The following is an 18861-nucleotide window of genomic DNA, read 5'->3' as shown; positions in this document are numbered from 1 at the left end:
TTCCCCTCCCCCAGCCCTTAGACACAGCCTTTGTGGAGATTATGTTTCTGACAATGGGGAATGCTAGGCTGGCCCAGGCGGGAATGCCCACAGCCGAGCCACAAGGAGGTGTAAAATCTATGAACCTCAACCTTCCTTACACATCAATTGGGGGCAGACAGGTGAACAGGCCAAGTTGGGGAATCGTCCTCACTTGAGCAATAGAAGCAGTAGCCCCACCCTCACCCTTGCAGTAAGGGGGAGAGGGGCAGGGCCCAGAAAGAACGAATCTGCAGCCTCTTGCCAACAAACTTCAGAAGGAATTTCTAAAGGTAGGCCTGTCCCTCATCACAGTGTCTGGATCACCACCTTCCACCTACAGAAATGCAGTCAATACATTTCCATTGTCTGGGAAGCTCTTCTCTCCCTCATTTTGTGCCATGTTAACCCTGGGGCAACCAAATGGATCCCTTTTAATATTTTGTGCCAAACGTCAAAGGTGAACATTAAATTTAATCAGCTTCAGCATGTACAGAATCTCCTTTCAAAGTTTGCATTCCTTACCCCTTTATTTTTTGCTCATGGTTATAATCACGAGGTTACAGATTTTACAAGCGCTGCCTAAATCTTTTGATATTTCCCAATATATGCAGTCAGTCATTACTTTACACTTACCACCTCTGTGCTTGCTTAAGCGGTGGTGAAGTGGTATTTGAGCAGTGGATTTCACATACCCCCTACAAATGATTATAGCCAATTCATTTTAACCATCTACCACAAAGAAATTCAGTAAATTCATGGAATGGTTTATTTGGGAGCACAATATTATTTCCAATAACATACAATAACACTGGACTAACCACTATACTTGGGTTCAGGAGCAGCATACTGCCCAGTGTAAAGCACTTCAACACCTTGCCAGAGGTAGTAAGCACTATATAAATACAGTTACAATTACTTGTGTATGGTCTATAAATGCAGGCAATGGGTAGCAATTATTAGTGCAATGAGGATCATATAAATATTAAACAGGGTACAAGCGCAGAACCCTTTGGAACCTACACAACAATCTCCGCAGAGTGGACAAAAATGGACTTTGGTCGACCTTCTTAAAGTACTGGACTAAAAGAAACTGACCCTTACCAAGGTCCTGGCCCTCATCCCATACTCCTAATGAAACAGAACAGGAAAAAACATCCTGGTGGGGGGAGTTGTGGTTGCTTTTAAATCAACCTTAAATTTAATATCTGACTCCTGTCTGAAGCAAAGGCTCAATGAGGTCGTAGCCTGATGACTTTCATCATTAGGTGCCGGTGCCATTTGTATCTTTTTGGTACACAACTCCCCTTTGTTCTAGTGGCTTTTCTTAAAAAATTGTGAGAGATAGTTGAATGTGTACTGCAGGAGTTATTGCTTTACTTGTCCAGTAAGTGTTTTGAGGAAGATTTTTCATGCCATTCCTCAAAAGATGAGATTCCTTCTTGTTGGTGCAGTCATTTTGTTCAGAATGTACTACTCCTACGCCTGCTATCCATACCCTTGTCTACGCTACAACCTATTCACTCTGCCTCCCACTTTATAGCCGCGGTTTCCTGGTTTAGGCAACCCGCTTAGTAGGCAGATCTTTTTCGGTGCTGGCACCCAAATTATAAAAACAAAACACCTTTACATCTATGTGAAATTACAAAACACACTTCTTTTCACAGAGCTCTGAAGACTTACCTATTTTATTCACTAGTTACTTATTTTTTCAGTTAATTCAGTCCTGGTGCAAAAATGCTTATGGTGCTTATAATTACAGCAGTCATTCATTCATTCAAAATGATAGCACAGCAGCCCATGGTCTACAGTATCAAAAGTTACTGACAAACCTAATAACATTAAAACACCAGGACGCCACTCATCATGCAACGATAAGAGCTGTTCTCTAATATCCAGAACTACAGTCGCCCTTCCCCTTAGTGGAGCAGAATCTAGAATGAAAATCAAAGAGTAGAAGATTCTTCTCTAAATAGTGCTAGATTTTAGTAGTAGCTATAGACAATGATTTTATCAAGAAAAGTAGTAAAAATGGGTCTTTAACTACTGAAAACTGAAGGACCAAAGCAGGTTATTTCAGTAAGAGGATTCCAGAGGCAATCTTAATAGGATCATAAGAAATCCATCTTTAAAGAATCGGCAGATGCCAACAATCCAATATTCTTTTTATTTAAAATTGCGATAAAATGCCATCTTTGCTTCAAGATACATGCAATTTAGCCACAGTCCAATCAACTTAGGGCCTGATGTACCATTTACTGGTAGCAAAATACTGGTTGCAACGTGTGACCAGTATTTTTGCGACCAGTAAATGTTTTTATGAACCAACCTATGTACCATTAGTTTGGTTTGTATAAAACTAAATCAGATTGCGTCACAATGTGACCTATCTTGAGATTGATAAATATGATAGCAATGTACACCCTGAAGTATGCGCGCATTGCAGCAGCAGTACCAATAAATGCAATATTGATGTACGCTGTAACATATGCACGCCCAATGAGGTCAGTACTATTAAAAGTAATGCCAATGCACACTGTAACCTAACAATGCACACGGATGTCAATGCCAGTAAATCCAATGTCGATGTGCACAGTAACATATGCCTGCATAATGACACCAATCTCAGTGAATTCAATGTTGATGTACGATGTAACAACCTTACGTGTAATAATGAGAAAATCGGTAAATATGATATAAATGACCGGCATGTTATACATGCTCACACGCTCATATCATTGCTGTTGGATATATGCGAGAAGACCTCTACATCAACCCCAAGTCAGAGATACATGGCCAGACAGGCCCGGAGACCCAAACACAAGCTTACCAATTGACAGGTCACAGGTGGGGTTACACTTAGCCCAAAGAAAAACGTGCACCCAGGGAAAACATTAACCGATCCCACAGATAGGTAGTCACACCACAAACAGGCCCCAGTAGATTAGCCCCAAGAAAACATGTTTGGCTAAAGGCACACATTCCCAAAATACAACAATGTTAGATGCCACATTTAGTTAGGATCACTTAGCCAATGAGGACATGACATGTGCACTGCACGAGGTGATCACGCGCTCGCTATAACGGGCATCTGGATATGCACAAACGGGCCAACACTTGCTTCCCCCCCCCCCGAGGTCGAGAGCCATCTGTGTCCCCTTATCAGATGGTTTTTCTTGTTATTTATGACCATGATGATTTTCAAGGAATGTCAAGGTGTTTTATTGTACCCACAAAATGTATATATGTGCGGCCGAAACTTCGGTATTTTGAGATGGTCTTCAGACGCGCCTCTGTCAATACTCTCCTGGCTGCTGCGTTTAATTTTTAAAAAGTGTTTCCGTTTTGCCAAACGCATCTTGCCTTTTCATTTATTTAGTCAAAATCACATTCGAGCAACACTTATCTGATTAATATCCATTAGAAGGTTGCAAATTGCACCTCAATCGATTGAGGCCAGTCTCAGGAATGGCGGAGTGAAGGGTCAGCAGACCACCATGTCTGTGATTGATTTTCACAGACATGGAAAAATGATTCCTTCATTGAAAAGCATATGAAGAAAGCATTTTCCTTTTAGTGCAGACTATTTCCCTTTAGGAAAACAGGGCTGCATATAAATAAAGTGTTTGTTTGTTTTAAGCTTGTTGAAGAGTTGGCAGCAATCCTCTAGCCCACTAAAATACTCTTCAGCAAAATGTGTTTTACATTTACAAAAGGGAAGGGTCCTAGAGGGTCCTCTCTCCTTCGTGTATAGGTAACTACCTCTTTAGAGGTGTGAGTACATTGTCAATGATTTGTGACTGGATTTCAGTCAGAAAACATTGACACATATGACACAGATTAAGTAGGACTGCCTACAACATGCCCCTTCCCGATACTGAATCAGCATCTGTTCGTAATAACATATTAGGAGTTGAAAACAATGTATGACTCGTAAAATGAGAGTAGTGCATAGAAAAAAGCATTTTAACTTTTGAAAATGCTGAATCTTAACGTTTGTGACTATTAAAATGATTAGTACATCCGGTCCTAAATTCTGATGTTGCAGAAACTATTATTGATCAATAAAGCAGAGTCTCCAAGATGGAACAATCACTCAGACTCAATCATATCCCTTAATTTAGCAATCTTCTACTAGAATTAAATTAACTCAGAGACTCACGGAATTCCTAGGAGACAGAACTTACAGGGATTTTGCTATTGGCTGAAATGGCCAGTTTTCTGCATAGTTTCAATAATTCTTAATAAGAAATTGCAGTTCAACACAGGCGGTATCATGATTAAGTTTAGTAAGCAAATGTGCATTGTTTTAGGAAAAATAATGAATTTACAATGCACTTAATTAGATTTAAGTATTCATTTCCACCACTTTCTTTCTAATGCCACATTTACTCTAGACCAATTTAATCATTAGAGGACAAAGAACGAGATCAATTTTTTCAGAAGTGTACTTTCTTTATTCTTACTAGTGTAAGACTATCTTATCCCACTTGTATTTTGAATTAAGTTGAAATAACACGTTAGGAGCTCTAGTCTGCACATTTATATAAGTACCTGTAGTTACATATTTAAGACAGTGACTCCATCTTATTGATACAGTACGTCTTACCACTACCTAGACATGAAGGAATAAGGGGGAGGCCTGCATCCACAGTCCAATATTAAACAAATCATGTTGGGTGGAATGTTTTCTTATATTTTACAGGACTCAGAGTAGAAATAAAACTTAGAGCTTTATAAGTTGTATGTATGTATATGCTATGTCGATAGTGTGAACCTAGCCAAAAGACAGCAGAGCGCTGTATATCGTTAAAGACAAGCATAAAGTCAATGATTAATAGGAACAGAAGCTAGATTGTGGGTGGTTAATGAAATGTGATGTAGTGTTCTTTAAAGAGGTGAATCTTCAATTATTTCCTAAATTGGAGCAGCGCTGGAGCAGGCCTCATGGATTGTTCCACACCCTGGGGAAAAGGCCTGTTGTCTTCTTTTTTCTTTTTTTATACTTCTTAGTTTGCAGTCAGTTGGTGTACTGGCTGCGAGTGTGCTGAGGATCACCAGAGATTGATGAGCTGATCAGCAAAATAAGCAGGGGTGCTGGTCACAATGGATTTGTAAATGATGGAGCTACTTTTGAAGATGGTGTGGGCCAGCAAGGGGAGACAATGGAGTTCCATCAAGATAAGGGTGATGTGATTGTATTTCTCTGTGTCTTGAGTGAGGCATGCTGTGACATGTAGGATGCCCCTAACGGGTGCCAGTGTAGAATCAGGAAGTCCATGAATTAGGGTATTACCACCATTCTGATGCGAGAATACAAAGGCTTAAACAGCAGTTTTGAAGTCAATTTCTGGAGGAAATGGTTTGACTTTCTTTAGAAGAGAGAGCTGGTACTATGCCATATTTGTTTTTTTGGCAATATGCTCCTTGAGGGCGAGGCTGGTGTCCAGGGTGAATCCTAGTGACTTGCCATTTGGTTAAAGTTGGGATTCAAAGCTTTCGAAGTTTAGGTCATTGAGCTAGGTTTGTACTGTACCTTGCATTTTGTTCTTGGTAAAGACCAGGATTTCTATCTTGGTTGGGTTGAGATACAGGTAAGCGATGAATATCCAAGTCTTGATGTGCAAGCAGTGTTTGAGGTGATGTATGTCTGAGGTAGAGGAGACTTTCAAGTAGAGTTGTGTGTCATCAGCATATTGGTGAATCTTGATGCTGTTACATGTGAGCAGAGCACTAAGGGCTCCATGTAAAGGTTGAAGATAACAAGAGACAATCTGGAACCTTGGGGGGAGGGGGGTGCCATAGGTGATAGGAATCTTTTGCGACCCAGAGGTGCGCATGTAAACATACTGGTGAAGTTTGGAAACGTAGGTGGAGAATCAGTACAGGACATTGATAGCAAACCACATTTGAGAATCCAGGGTGCATATGAGGATGGGACGGTTGACTGTGTCGAAGGCAGTTGAGAGATCCAGCAGTATCAGGAAGCAGGGGTCCTCTTCAACTGAGGTCAAGAGAGCATGGTCTACAATGTGTAAAGTAGTGGTCTCCATTCTGCAGAGTTATCAGAAGCCAGACTAGTAGTCATAGAGGAGATGGTAAACATTGATATGATCTTGGATTTGAACATAGAATGGTAGGTGAGTGATGGGTCTGTAGTTGGTGAGGTTATCGGGGTCTAGTGTGGGTTTCTTTAGGGGAGGGAGGATCTGGCCTGTTTTGGGAACTTCTCGGAAGATGCCTTGGGTGGTGAAGCCATTGGCAATGGTAAGTAGGGGTATGAGAGCATCCCCAGAGAGAGCTTTAATGAAGGATGATGGTAAGACATCATCTTCATAAAAGGTGGTTTCAGGGAGTTGAGTAGCGAGATTTAGGAGAGTTGTAGCTTTGAATGCCAACCATTGCGGTATTCTTCAGGAAGGGCTGGGTGTCCTGTTGCATCTTGGTACTTTTTTTCACTGAAGAAGAGGTTAGTGGCATTGTACTTTTCTGTGAAGTGTGGAATACGTGGCTTGTGAACAATGTTTTTCAAAGCCTCAATGACACAATGCCTCATGAAGTGATCTTTGATCACTAAAAGAACATAAATAATTTCTACATCTGAATTAGCCTGTTGCAATGAAAATCTATCCATCTACATTCTGCAATTTACTGAAAACTTTCCTTTACTTATCTTTACCATCTTGAATTCCATTGACCAGTGTTCAAGTGGTATAAAGAACTAATCAAAGATTAATGTGAATTATATGGCTGTTTTTATGGATAGATAATATTCTACTGTATCTGCAGAAAGTAGATTAATAATTAAAGTGGATGGGAGTCTTCTTCAAGTAATAATGCCACTATTCCTTACTAGGTCTGGTTAGGCCTCGATAATTTAAACCGGAGCTCAGTCCAGGCTTGATTTAGGAGAAATGCTCAAAGCATTTCACAACAGTTAAAAAGCAGAACAAACAACACAATAAATATCCCACTCCTGTTTAGAAACATAGAGAAAATGTCAATGAGCAAAAGACACCACAATGACAACAAACATTGGCATGGCCAATAGGCCTCGCCTTTTGGACCTTCTAAGTGTTTTGGCATGCAGCATATTATCCAGGGTCTCTTGCTTCCCTCAACGAATAGCATCTGTTAGCATGCATACCAAAACTATGCATGGCGTAACAATGCAGTCAATACCACGACTGTGTAGTTACCGCAAGTTTCATTACAATGCAAGTCATTACAATGACTTGCTTTAGAGAAGCGCTGGACTTTGGAATAGTTTTAATTACTATTCCAACTCCAGTCGGTGTATCAGTAGGTACAAATGATGGCAGTGGTTTCAAGAAAATAGCCAGCACCTCTGTTGAGTTTGCAACTGTAATCTAACTAAGTCCTAAGGCATGCTCAATGTAAACACTGTGCCACCAACAGTGTTACCCAGTACATGGAAAAAAGCTTTCTCCAGAACCTCAAATTGAGAATTTAAACAATACAGCACAGCACAATAAACAGTTCCAACTCACTAATACATCAGTAAACAATTTAATTTCAAGATTTGCAATCAACAAACAAACAGTATGACACAGTCTTGACCATAAGTGGATCAGTTCTTGATATGTTGACACGTAGATGAAGCATACACACAGCTGACATGTGTTTCGTCGTTTGACGACTTTCTCAAGGCTCAGAATCAGTGATCAAATAAAGAAACAAAATCAATTTGAACACCCTTTACTTCTGTTTAGAAGGGGTTCAGGGATATTACTCTGTTCCATAAGATGCAAAACTAAGCTTGCCAAAGTGCAGCATATAGTCACTCCTAGCAGCAGGAGAGCTAGAAGACTCATTCTAATAGACGAGCGGAGGCAGTGTACCAAGCCTCTAGGAAGACGGTCGTCTTCCGTGATAGTCCATATGTGTGTTGCTCCCTGCTCGCATTAAAAAAAGTAGGGAAAGAGTTGGACATAAAATGCAACACCAGTCCAACACTGCATTCCCTAAAGCAAGTCGTTGTAATGACTTGCGTTGTAATGGAACTCATAGTAACGTCGCAGTCATGGTACTGACTGCGTTGTAAAGACACTATGATTTAATGCCTGTGTTGTAATAGATGTTTCCCTCCCTCAACTAACTCCTGCTGGATGATGCAGGCAAATAGAAACATGTAGTGTCAAATGACGCTAAAATTATTGGAACTTACCTATGAAAGGTTGCTTACTTTCAATTATTATTGTTCTTGATGGCACGGGCCAGGTTGAAGGACTGGCATATACAGTCTGTACTGTTTACTGACATCTCCTAATGAAGCACAAAATGGACCACCAGATCAACTCCGTCTCATCCTCCTGCTTCTACACCCTCCGCCTCCTACGTAAGACCTTCAAATGGATACCCTCGAACACAGAAAGACCGTCACTGACGCCCTGGTCACCAGCAGACTCGACTACGGCAACGCACTCTATGCCGGAATAAACAAAAACCTCACCCGCAAGCTACAGAACATGCAGAACGCCGCCGCAAGACTGGTCCTCGACCTGCCACATCTCCCAGCACCTGTGCACACTCCACTGGCTCCCCATCGAAGCTAGAGTCACCTTCAAGATGCTCACCCACGCCCACAAGGCCCTTCACGGCGCCGGACCAGCATACCTGAACAGCCGACTCAAATTCCACGCACCCCAGAGGACCCTACGATCTGCCCAGCACTCCTACGCTGTGGTCCCCCGCACCGGAAAGACCAGATCGGGAGGCTGCTCCTTCTCCTTTCCCGCAACTCGAGCCCTGCCGCTCCACCTCAGACAGACATCGCTCCCCATCTTCGCAAGAAACCTCAAAACTTGGCTCTTCGACAGAACCCCCCTTGATGGATTGGAGCCTGCTAACCCCCCCCCCGCCTCCCAGCGCCTTGAGACCCTTACGGGTGAGTAATCGCGCTATACAAACACCTGATTGATTGATTGAAGCACCATCATGTTAATGTGTCAGTAAATGGGAAAAAATAACTTAAGCTCATTGGGCTGTTGCAAAATTTCTTTTGCATCTAAGAGGAGCAGAGCCTGGCAGAATCTCACAGTCTGAGCAGGCTCAGAATGCAAAATGCTCACCATGAAGCACAATGCACAGATGGCACTTCTCATGACACCAGCTGTGCAGCATATGATGTTTGTGTAACGATTGGTGCAGGAAGCAAAGACGACAAGGGTAAGAAAAAAAAAAAAAATGCTGGGAAAACAGGTACAAGTCTTGGCATCGTCTCAATAGCCCGTGATTCTGGGCAAAGCACTTAAACTCCCTCTGCTTTAAAAAATTAATGTGACCTTGTGTAATGTAACTGGTGTTCAAGTGAAGCACTTCAATCTCCTTGGTCGAGTTTGCGCTATATAAAACTGCGAAACCTGAACTGTCAACAAAGCGAGATTCTCTAATCAAGATACAGCACCCTGCCACATGAAAATGCTAATTATTGACAAATGTGTTTTAGACATGCCTTAACTAAATTCAAAACCGTTATGATTCAGTCAGCATTGACAGTGTCATAGCGTTGTTTTGAAATATACGCTGCTGTGGAATGTCGTAAAAATAGCTATGGTGGGGCACATGCTGATGAACACATGGCAAACGTGAGCAGGAAAAAAAGGACTAGCATGCAGCAATGTGGGAGGAAGTTGGAGGGACGAATACTGCAATAAACTTCTCCGACTATGGGAACGTGTCTGCACAGAGATGCGGAACTGATCCCAGGGGCCGGCCAGTTCAAAACACTGATAAGAACGATTCACGGGACATCAAAGGTCAATGGGGATACGGAAAGGCCAAAAAAAACAGAATCAAGCTTAGCCAATCCTTGTTTTAGAAATATGGTGTATATGCCATTCAAAGATAGACGCTTGTTTTCAAAAGTGTGTTCAATGCACTCAAAATTCAGAAATCGCCCTAATCTGTTCTAGTCCGGGACATATCTATAAGTAGAGTGAAAGCTTTTGACGAGTATACTACTATCACCATTAATGGTGGGGTCTATAAAACTACAAACAAAGAAAATAAACAATGCCTGACCTGCAATGGTCAGATGGGAAGAGAGGCCATTACATGCTGTACTGTGTGATGGCCAACCAAAATGCTCTCTGAGTGAAATCGCCGGAAAGAGCGCTAAACACACAAAGGAGTGACTTTTACAGAAATGCACCAATAAGAAGGCAGCATTTCTGAATGCCACAGATAGTAACCAATGGCAATCAGTGGGTTTGCCAAATGCAACAGAAGAGATATAACAAGTCAATCAAGCTTGAACTAAAAATGGTATGTGGGGAACTGGAAATATGTTTTTCAAAGTTTTAGATATTTCTAGAGTTAAAAAGTACAAAGGGCCTACCACAAGTATCAGGTTGCGCCAGACCGGGTCAAAGTCAAACCTTAAGGCCGATGGTAATGAAGCGTGGGTCTGATATAAAGACCAGGTTCATCCTGGTGGCAAGTTTACCTTCTGACTTAGTCATTTTTCTGGAGAAAAGCCCACGTTGACGAGGTCGTTTGGGGATTGGGTGCCAGCTGGATTGGAAGAGAGGCTCGCTGGCAGTGGCAAGCTGACGCGCAGGACCTCAGCAAGAGCCTCAACTCCGGTGGAAAGTTGGAGGTGCTGATTGTCAACAACATTTAAAGTGTGTGAACTACAGGCCCAGGAAAGCATCACCATCGACCGGTGGACTTAGACTCTGTTCTAGAAGTCTGGATCCTTTAAGCGGGGCAAACCAGCAAGTTGAGTTTAACCAGCAGTTCAATGTTGCCAGCTTCAACTTGGGGGGAGTCATGTGGTAGCTTCTTGTTCTTTTTGCAGAAAGTTTGGTAAGAGTTTCTGAGTGTCCAGTCTTGCTGTTTTTAAGGGAGGAAGGGTATACTCTGACACCAACCAAGGGTCCAGGACCTTTTGTGCACCACTTGGGAGTTAGGACTCAATCTCGAAGAAGCCACCAGTAGGATTCAGGGCAAGTTCAGTTGGAGCTGGTCAACTGGGCTAAGCAGAGATTTGGGCTTCTTGCAGCTTTTTTGTTTCTGGAGCTGAACGGGAGGCTAAGTAACTGGCCCTTGGAGTCCACTTTTCTGTCCTGGGGATACGTGGGATAAGGATCAGCCCTCTGGCTTGCTCTCCACAGGTTCAACAGGAGGTGTAGCCTTCTTCTGTCTTCCACAGCTCCCGAAGTGTTCTTAAGAGGGCACTGAGGGTGCCACTTTTGTGCCCAGTATCAGCTGTGGGTGGAGGAAACTCCCCGTCACTCCCAACCAATAGGGTAAATGTTCCCAGAGCCCCCCATCACTTTTGGAGCACTTAATTTGTGTTTTACTGTAAACTATCCCACAGTGCCCTGGTCTACATAAAACCAATGTGGCAGAACCTTTCTTCCCTGGTGCAGGGCTCTGGGCACATCCATGAGTTGTGTCTTAGGGAAATAATACCCCCAACCCCCTCAAACCAGTTCTGGAACAGGTTTTCGCCTCCCTGGGATTGGTGCCACTCTGGCGACTTGGACAATGGCAGGGGCAAGCCTATGTGTGAATTACAACTCTCTGTGACAGGGATGCCCTTTTGAAGCCTGTGCATATGGTGGGCACAACCCCCAGGTTATCCTGTCAGGAAGAGGTCATACCTCCTCCCAGCCAGAGCCCTCCTTTTGTTCCACTTCCTGGGTGCCATTCACACCTCCTTGCAAGAGGCCAGCTGGCTGCCAAGTGATAGCTGGATATTAACTTAGAAAAGGCTAGAAGTTATTTAGACAGAAAAATACCAACTCTATAAAAGTTACATTTTTATTTAAGATACAAGAGGGCATTAGACTAGTCAGTCAGTCTGTCAGTCAGTCAATAAAAATTTATTTGGTTTTTTACAACCATAAAAGTATACAATAAACAGCATATCATTCTAATAAAATAAGTCAGAATCATAGAATATGTAATACATCTTCTTAAGCCTATAATTCACATATGCTTTAAAATAGGAGATAAATATTGTCTTAAAGTGTGTTAAAACCAACTATTCCATTTTTGAGGCACATAATCCTTCAAGTATGTCTCACACAATACTTCTATCCTTTAATAACTCATTCTCCTGATAACTTAAAAGATCTAAATTTCATCAGTACTCTTTACATTTGAGGAACACTTTAACTTTATTTATATATTTCCCAATGGCACAGGCTATATCTAAATTCATCATTCCCACTAAGAGGTTTACAGCTTGCATCCTATTTTTAATATCATATATTTTAAAAAATCGGACGTAAAATCTCTCTTCGTATAGCTAAAATCTTCAAGCAATCTAATAATATATGTAAAATATCACAGGTAGTACCTAAAGTGCAGGTGCATTTTCCATTGCTGTTTATCATTACGTTTTTTACCCCTTTATTCGCGTAACAAGGGTTTATCCCAATTCTCAATCTTAGCACTTCACGCCGTAACAGGCAGCTAGGTCGTCTGTCAATATAGGGGTAATGTAAATAATTTTTCCATGCCGAGACCATATGGGAACTGAGCTTTTCCGTGAGAGGTACTCCTGGTCGTGTGTTCGAGACACTTCTATTCCCAGTGTCCTAAGTGCTTTCTTATCTATCTTTAGATAGAGGGACTGAGGGCACAACTTTAGCTTTAACAAACCATACGCTTTGTTTATTGAGGCTCTAGTCTCTTTTGTCCAGGTCAGCTCACTGTTGGCAATTTCATTTTTACACCACTGTGAGATTTTTTGGTCCTCATCTGATCCTAAACGCTGCCAGAAACGTAATAAAGCCATGCAGGCTGTTATAGCCCATGAGGTGATTCCCAATTCTAATCTTGCTGCTTGTACCATGGACGATCTAGGCAGCGAGAACAAGTTTTTAAGGATATTTCCTCCTCTTTGTGCCATCAATTTTTGCCACTTAAATAGAGTACCTCTGCACCATACAGGAATTGTGGAGGAACCATTGCTAGATAGGCCTTTAAAACCGGTCTATTGGACATTTCTCCATATACACTATTAAATCTTTTTAATCCCTTCACGGAAGCAGATGCCCTCATTTTTAATGCATCAAGATGGATATACCATTGCAGGCTACTCGCAAACCACATCCCCAGATATCTGCATTCTGTTACTTTTCCCAGCATCTCTGTGCCCAGATACCAGGAGAACTTTGTTTTTCTTCTTCCAAAACATAGGATTTTGGTCTTCTCCATGTTCACAACTAATTTTTTTATTTGGCAATATTCTTTAAACATGTTTAATTTTCTTTGTAGACCAATCTCCGTCTGGTCCATAATTACCAGATCATCTGCGTATAATAAACAGGAGATATGGTTTCCTCCCAGTTTCGGGCTAGCCCCTATAACCTTTATTAGTTTTAGGGGCAGGTCAGCTAAACAGGGAAAAAAGCAAAGGGGCAAGTACGCACCCCTGTCTCAGCCCATTTCCGATCTGGATCCTCCCAGACAATCCTCTATCCTCATCCAAGATTATCTGGGCCCAGTTTTCTGTATGCAGGGCTTGGATCAAGAACAATAAATCGCCTTGGATATTATACCATAACAAAGTTGACCACAGCTGCTGTTCATAAGATCGAATGCTGCGCGGAAGTCCACAAAGCAGCAGAACAAATTGCCCCTCTGCTCGATCGACTTCCTCGCGATGGACCAGAGAGCAAAACAGTGATCAACCATCGAGTGTCCCCCTTTAAACCCTTCCTGTCCTGGGGGCACTATCTGTTTTTCGTCTGTCCAGTCCTTGAGTAATCCCAGAATTACTTTAGCAAAAACTTTTTCACCTATGTCCAGGAGATTTATTAAACGATAGTTTTTAGGGGAATTTACATCGCCTTTTTTATGTATAAGTCTTACAATTGCCCCTTTACAACTATCTGGCATGACCCCTGTGTTAAGTATCCCCTGGAACATATTCGAAAAAAAACTCTGACCACCACTCAGGATTAGTTTTTATAATGACTGCCGGCAAGTTATCTGGGCTAGCGGCTCAAGTTTAGCCTGGATATTATAATCCTAATGTGGCTGGGGGAGAACTGCTCTTTTACTTCTTCCCTTACATCTGGCCATATGATGGTGTTTATTTGCACCATCTTTGGCCACTTCCCATAAATTTCATCCACCCACTTATCCTCCGGCACCGAGTACTGCAAAGACCCTAATACTTTACCAGTGCTTTCTTGTACTAATTTCCAAAAGCCTGTCACATTTTTTTCTTCAATTACCTCTAGTAACTTCACCCAGGATCTGTCCTTATAGGTTCTTTTTTTATCTCGAATGATGGTTTTATATTTTGACCTTAGTTTCTGAAGGTTAAGTAACAGTTCATCATTGTATCTACCTCTAAGGCTTCTTTCCTTTTACCCAATGCTGGCTTTTACTTTGCGACAATCCTCGTCAAACCATGGCTTGTTATTAATGTGTATTTTTTCCTTACTTGCTAACTTAAGTTTACCACATTTAATTTTTATCCTGAGACATTCTACCAATTGTCTTATTATATATTCATAACAGGTAAGATCCTCTTCTGGTAGTAAATGTTCTAATGTGAATGTCAACTGGACTGCACTTAGTTTTTTAATATGTTCTTCTGTAATACTGGCATTAGACTAGATTTAGAATTACTATTAATATGAACGCTTTGTTCTAGCAATTTCTAAAATGAAGTTGTACATTTTTGGGTGTTAAATTGTAATCAAGTGTTTTTCTGTGGGAGAGCCAGCCTTGCCATAGTAAAAAACAAATTTGTAGATTTTTCACTGCTGGGACATGTAAAACGTAAGTATACGTTATACTTATTAAACACCATGCACCCTGACCTGTGGGCGTTTAGGGCCTACCTGAAGGGTGACTTATAACTATTAAAAAGGTAGGTTTAGGCCTGGCAGAAGGTTTTTTTTGCCGGGTCGAATTTGAATTTTTAAAACCACACCAAAATGCTGCATGGGTAGGGCTAAAGACATGCCTGCATTGTCACTTTACTGGTGGCACAACAGGTTCTGCAGTCCACTAGTGACATTTAATTTACAGTCCCTGGGTACCACATACTAGGGAGTTAAATTTTACTTAAATGTGCCAATCAGGATTTTTAACCAATTTGATACGTTTTTAAGGGTCAGAACACATGCACTGGGGCCAGGTTAGCAGGATCCCACTGTACAAAGTTTTAAAACCAACAAAAACCTTTTTTTAAAAAAAATTAGCGTGACCATGCAAAACGAGCCATTTTATTACAGTATTATATTGTACTTGCATTTACATATCACTTTATACCATTGACGAGGTCCTGAAGAGTCATGGTTTTATTGAAGTTTGTGTTTTGTAGAAAATTTGCTCAAATCCTGATTATACAACTAGGACTATACTTATATAGTCATGAAGTCATACCATTCTTCCAAAATGTTTGAAGAGAGAGAAAATGACTAATTACCAAGTGATATGTACTGTATGAATGGGGTTTTTGTTAGACAGAATTAGGAAACATAACATTTTGGGGAAAAAAAGGAAAACATTAAAGTGAGCGCATAAAAAAAAATAATGCCGGTGGGAAGAATGGTTTGTTTTCAATATACACATACATTCTTAAATCAGGCATTCTACCAGCGATCGCAATTTTCAAGGATCAAATTAGGAAGTTGCCGTTAGGTATTTCATTTTTAGAACCGTTTTCTACAAATTTTTCGTCTACTTGATTTTTAAACCTCAGGGTAATAAACATAAGAAAAGTACCCTGCAAAAATGACTGACCTGAAGATCCTGTCCCTGCCTTGGCTCTTATTGGTTAAAGTGATATAGGACTCCATGGCGAACACCAAGTCCAGCAAGGGAAAAGCTGTGCGAAGCCGGACGACACCAGCCGGACTGCAGCTCTTGCCGAGGCACAAACCAGAAAGAAGGCAGAAATAAAAATGTCTTTGGATCTGCAGGCGTAAAACTACAGATCCGCGTTGCAGCAATGACTCAGTCACTCTTTGCCCCCAGGTAATAGTGGTAACATGCCAATTCTAGGGCAGCAAGATGCCTCAGCCTGACAGGTGCTCTCATAAACATCGACAGAGGACAAATAGGAACTGCCCTTAAAACCAGCAGAAGAAAACACCATCTCCAAAAGATAAAAGCTAATGTCTCCCCGACATTGCGCATGAAAGGTGGAAGAAAATCACGTCAGCATGGACCACCGTCTATTTATTCATAAAAAAATTAGCATGCTCAAATGTGGCGTAATGGTCAGAGCTGCTGACCTTGGACCTGGTTCGAGTCTCGGTGTCGGCTGAACATCCTGTGATTCGAGGCAATCACTTAATCTCCCCGTGCCTACCAAGAAGTGAATGTATCCTTGTGTGACGTAACTGGTGCTCCTATAAAGCGCTCCAATACCTTCGAGTCGAGTTCGTGCTGTATACAACCACACGAAAAAATCATACAGAAAAACGCGAATTCTGGGTCGGGGCTCCTAACAGAATTCCATTATATTGAGCTCGTCCTCCAACATCATGGCGTCCAATACTAGATGCCTCTATTGAAAATAGCGCTCTAGTTGTATAGGAGAACTCTGCAGATTAGGTAGAAGGCTCCTGTTCAAGAACGAAGGTCGCTTCCTGTTGACGAGTCGTAGGCGAACTTGACGGCCATGTTGAAATAGCTGTGCTTTTAAGTGGTCAATCAGAGAAGCTCTGCAATAACCATGTTTTTCGAGTAGTTAACATCTACTTAAAAACCGCATCTTAAGTTTTGTAGAAATAACAGTTTTGCGAGAAAATATATAAGTATCAATATAAAACAGTATTTGATAAGCTTATGCATTTTACATAGGTATTATATCTTGCTTATAAAGTTAATTAGTTGTATTACATTTTAAGAACATCATTTTTGTTCGTAATGCTCCAGGTATTTCATATCGAGGTGGTTCCTAATAGTTTGAAATGGCAGCCAGTTTGCATTAAACTTTGATATTGAATGCGTCCCTCTATCCTGCCACCAAAGTTACGCTAAAAGACAGCACTTCAAATAAACCGGAAACCTTTATTTATTTTTGTTTTAAGATAGCGCAACAAAACGATGCGCTATCGGAGCCCTCGCCTGTCTAAAACCCGACCGGCTTGTACCCGGTGAACTCATCATTACTTAATGGGTTTAATACAAATATTTCTATTTTCATTCCCGTTATGGCTACGTTATCGAAAAACATCTTCAGTGATATATCTGTCTTCTTTTTTTTTTTTTTTTTTTTTAAATGAAAAAGGATATACGAGAACCGTACTACTCTGGAAATAATTTTCGTATTCTGATAAAAGAAAATCACTTCCGGTAACTGTCACCATAGTAACTTGACAACATTCAGACAGTTACTGCTGAGTTGCCGAATCGAAGTGAAGTATTTTAAATCCCTTCGAAGAATCTTGTGCTGTGTATTCGTGAATGGGCTATTATGGTAATGTTGTGTTGGTGTTCACATACTGTTCCGATTTCACATGTTCAGTCCATGGTTTTCCACCGATTATTGCGACCCTGTCTCCCTTTTCCGTTTTGTTCACTATGTTTCAATGTATTTTGCACCATCCCCTAGATATTTGCGCCAATAATTTAATTTTGGACATTCTGTGGAATAGATAGATAATTAAACCCACAGGTTTGCCGTTCGTATTAACAATCGGGGCGGGGTAGCCAAGAGTCGGACCCAGCTCTGTTTCCAGACGACAGAATGATGCCCGCCCCGAACTAGTTTCAGCTGGTCTCTAGAATTCGTATAGATGATGCCCCGGTGTCACATGATTACATCCCCATCGCTGCCAAGTTTGTCAGGCTGAAGTATTATAAATCCCTTCGAAGTTGCTTGTGCCCTGTATTCGTGGGAGGGATATTATGGTAATGTTGTGTTGGTGTTCACATAAAGACATACTGTCCCGATTTCACATGTTCAGCCCATGGGTTTCCGCCGATTACTACGACCCTGTATCCATTTTCCCGTTTCGTTCACCATATTTCAATGTATTTTGCACAATCCTCGAGATATTTGCACCAACATTTAATTTTGGACTTTCTCTGCAATAGATAGATTAATGAAAGCCACAGGTTTGCCGTTAGTATTAGCAATCGGGGTGAGCTAGCCAAGAGTCCGACCCAGCTGTTTCCAGACAATAGAATGATACCTGAACCAGTTTAAGCTGGTCTCTAGAATTCGTATAGAATAGTCCCCGGTGTCATGTGACTACATCCAGGATAGCTGTCAAGTTTCCCTGGTCCAAGCGTGATTATTTAGGGCAGTACCGTTTTTAGGTCAAAGGCTTCCAAGACAGTGCAGCTGTCAGGTTTGCTAACATCATCTTGGGGACACTCGGAAAGCTTTCCTGGGAATGCATTCCACACTTACCATTGACTTTGTAACTCAAATTTGCTTGCTTTCTATTTGCTGGCTTTATTTGTTTTCAGGATGTCCAGCTTGAGTGTGTCCCTTCCCTTGCTCAAACTCTATGTACTATATTCTTCCACCAGTACTGAATTTCTGTAAACATGCCTTTAAATCTTGATCCTATCTTGTCACATTTGTTGTGCATTTAAAGACAGAGGTCAAATGTCAGGCTCTGTCTTCCAGGGAGCTTTAGTGTTTACTTTTCTTTCCCTGATCTCAAAGAGATAGGAATTATGTAACAATGCTGCTGAGTACCTATGTGATCAGAAAGGCTTTATGATGTTATTTTTTCTAGCTGTCTACTCGGTGTTCTGTAAAATGTTTTTTTTTGCTAGCACAAAACACATTTTAAATGTCTGCAAATGAACTGTGCAGATAATTCAGAATATGGAAATCACAATATGAAGCACATTTTTTTGTAATTCTGAAGTGTGTTGGAA

The 18861-nt window shown here is 41.3% G+C and overlaps 2 protein-coding genes across 4 annotated transcripts in view; one reads left to right on the top strand and one right to left on the bottom strand.

Moving 5' to 3' along the window:
• PEX11A (peroxisomal biogenesis factor 11 alpha) overlaps positions 1-16456 on the bottom strand; it is a 154042-nt gene extending 137586 nt beyond the window's left edge. Inside the window, exon 1 of the mRNA XM_085644429.1 lies at positions 15760-16456. Coding sequence (XP_085500555.1) covers positions 15760-15815 — 56 coding nt within the window. The 5' untranslated portion in view covers positions 15816-16456. The remainder of the gene's footprint in view (positions 1-15759) is intronic.
• An 844-nt stretch (positions 16457-17300) lies between these two features.
• Positions 17301-18861, top strand: part of WDR93 (WD repeat domain 93) — a 486239-nt gene continuing 484678 nt past the window's right edge. For 2 of the 3 annotated variants that reach the window (XM_085644426.1, XM_085644427.1), the window contains exon 1: positions 17303-17443. The gene's annotated coding sequence lies outside the window, so the exon portion shown is untranslated. Of the gene's footprint in view, positions 17444-18861 lie in introns of all 3 variants that reach the window. The other variant, XM_085644428.1, reaches the window with a different exon arrangement.

The sequence above is a fragment of the Triturus cristatus genome, chromosome 3_1, assembly GCF_964204655.1.
Source record: "Triturus cristatus chromosome 3_1, aTriCri1.1, whole genome shotgun sequence".
In the NCBI taxonomy this organism is placed as follows: domain Eukaryota; kingdom Metazoa; phylum Chordata; class Amphibia; order Caudata; family Salamandridae; genus Triturus; species Triturus cristatus.
Note: the sequence above shows the minus strand (reverse complement) of the source record. Positions and strands in the feature narration are given on the sequence as shown.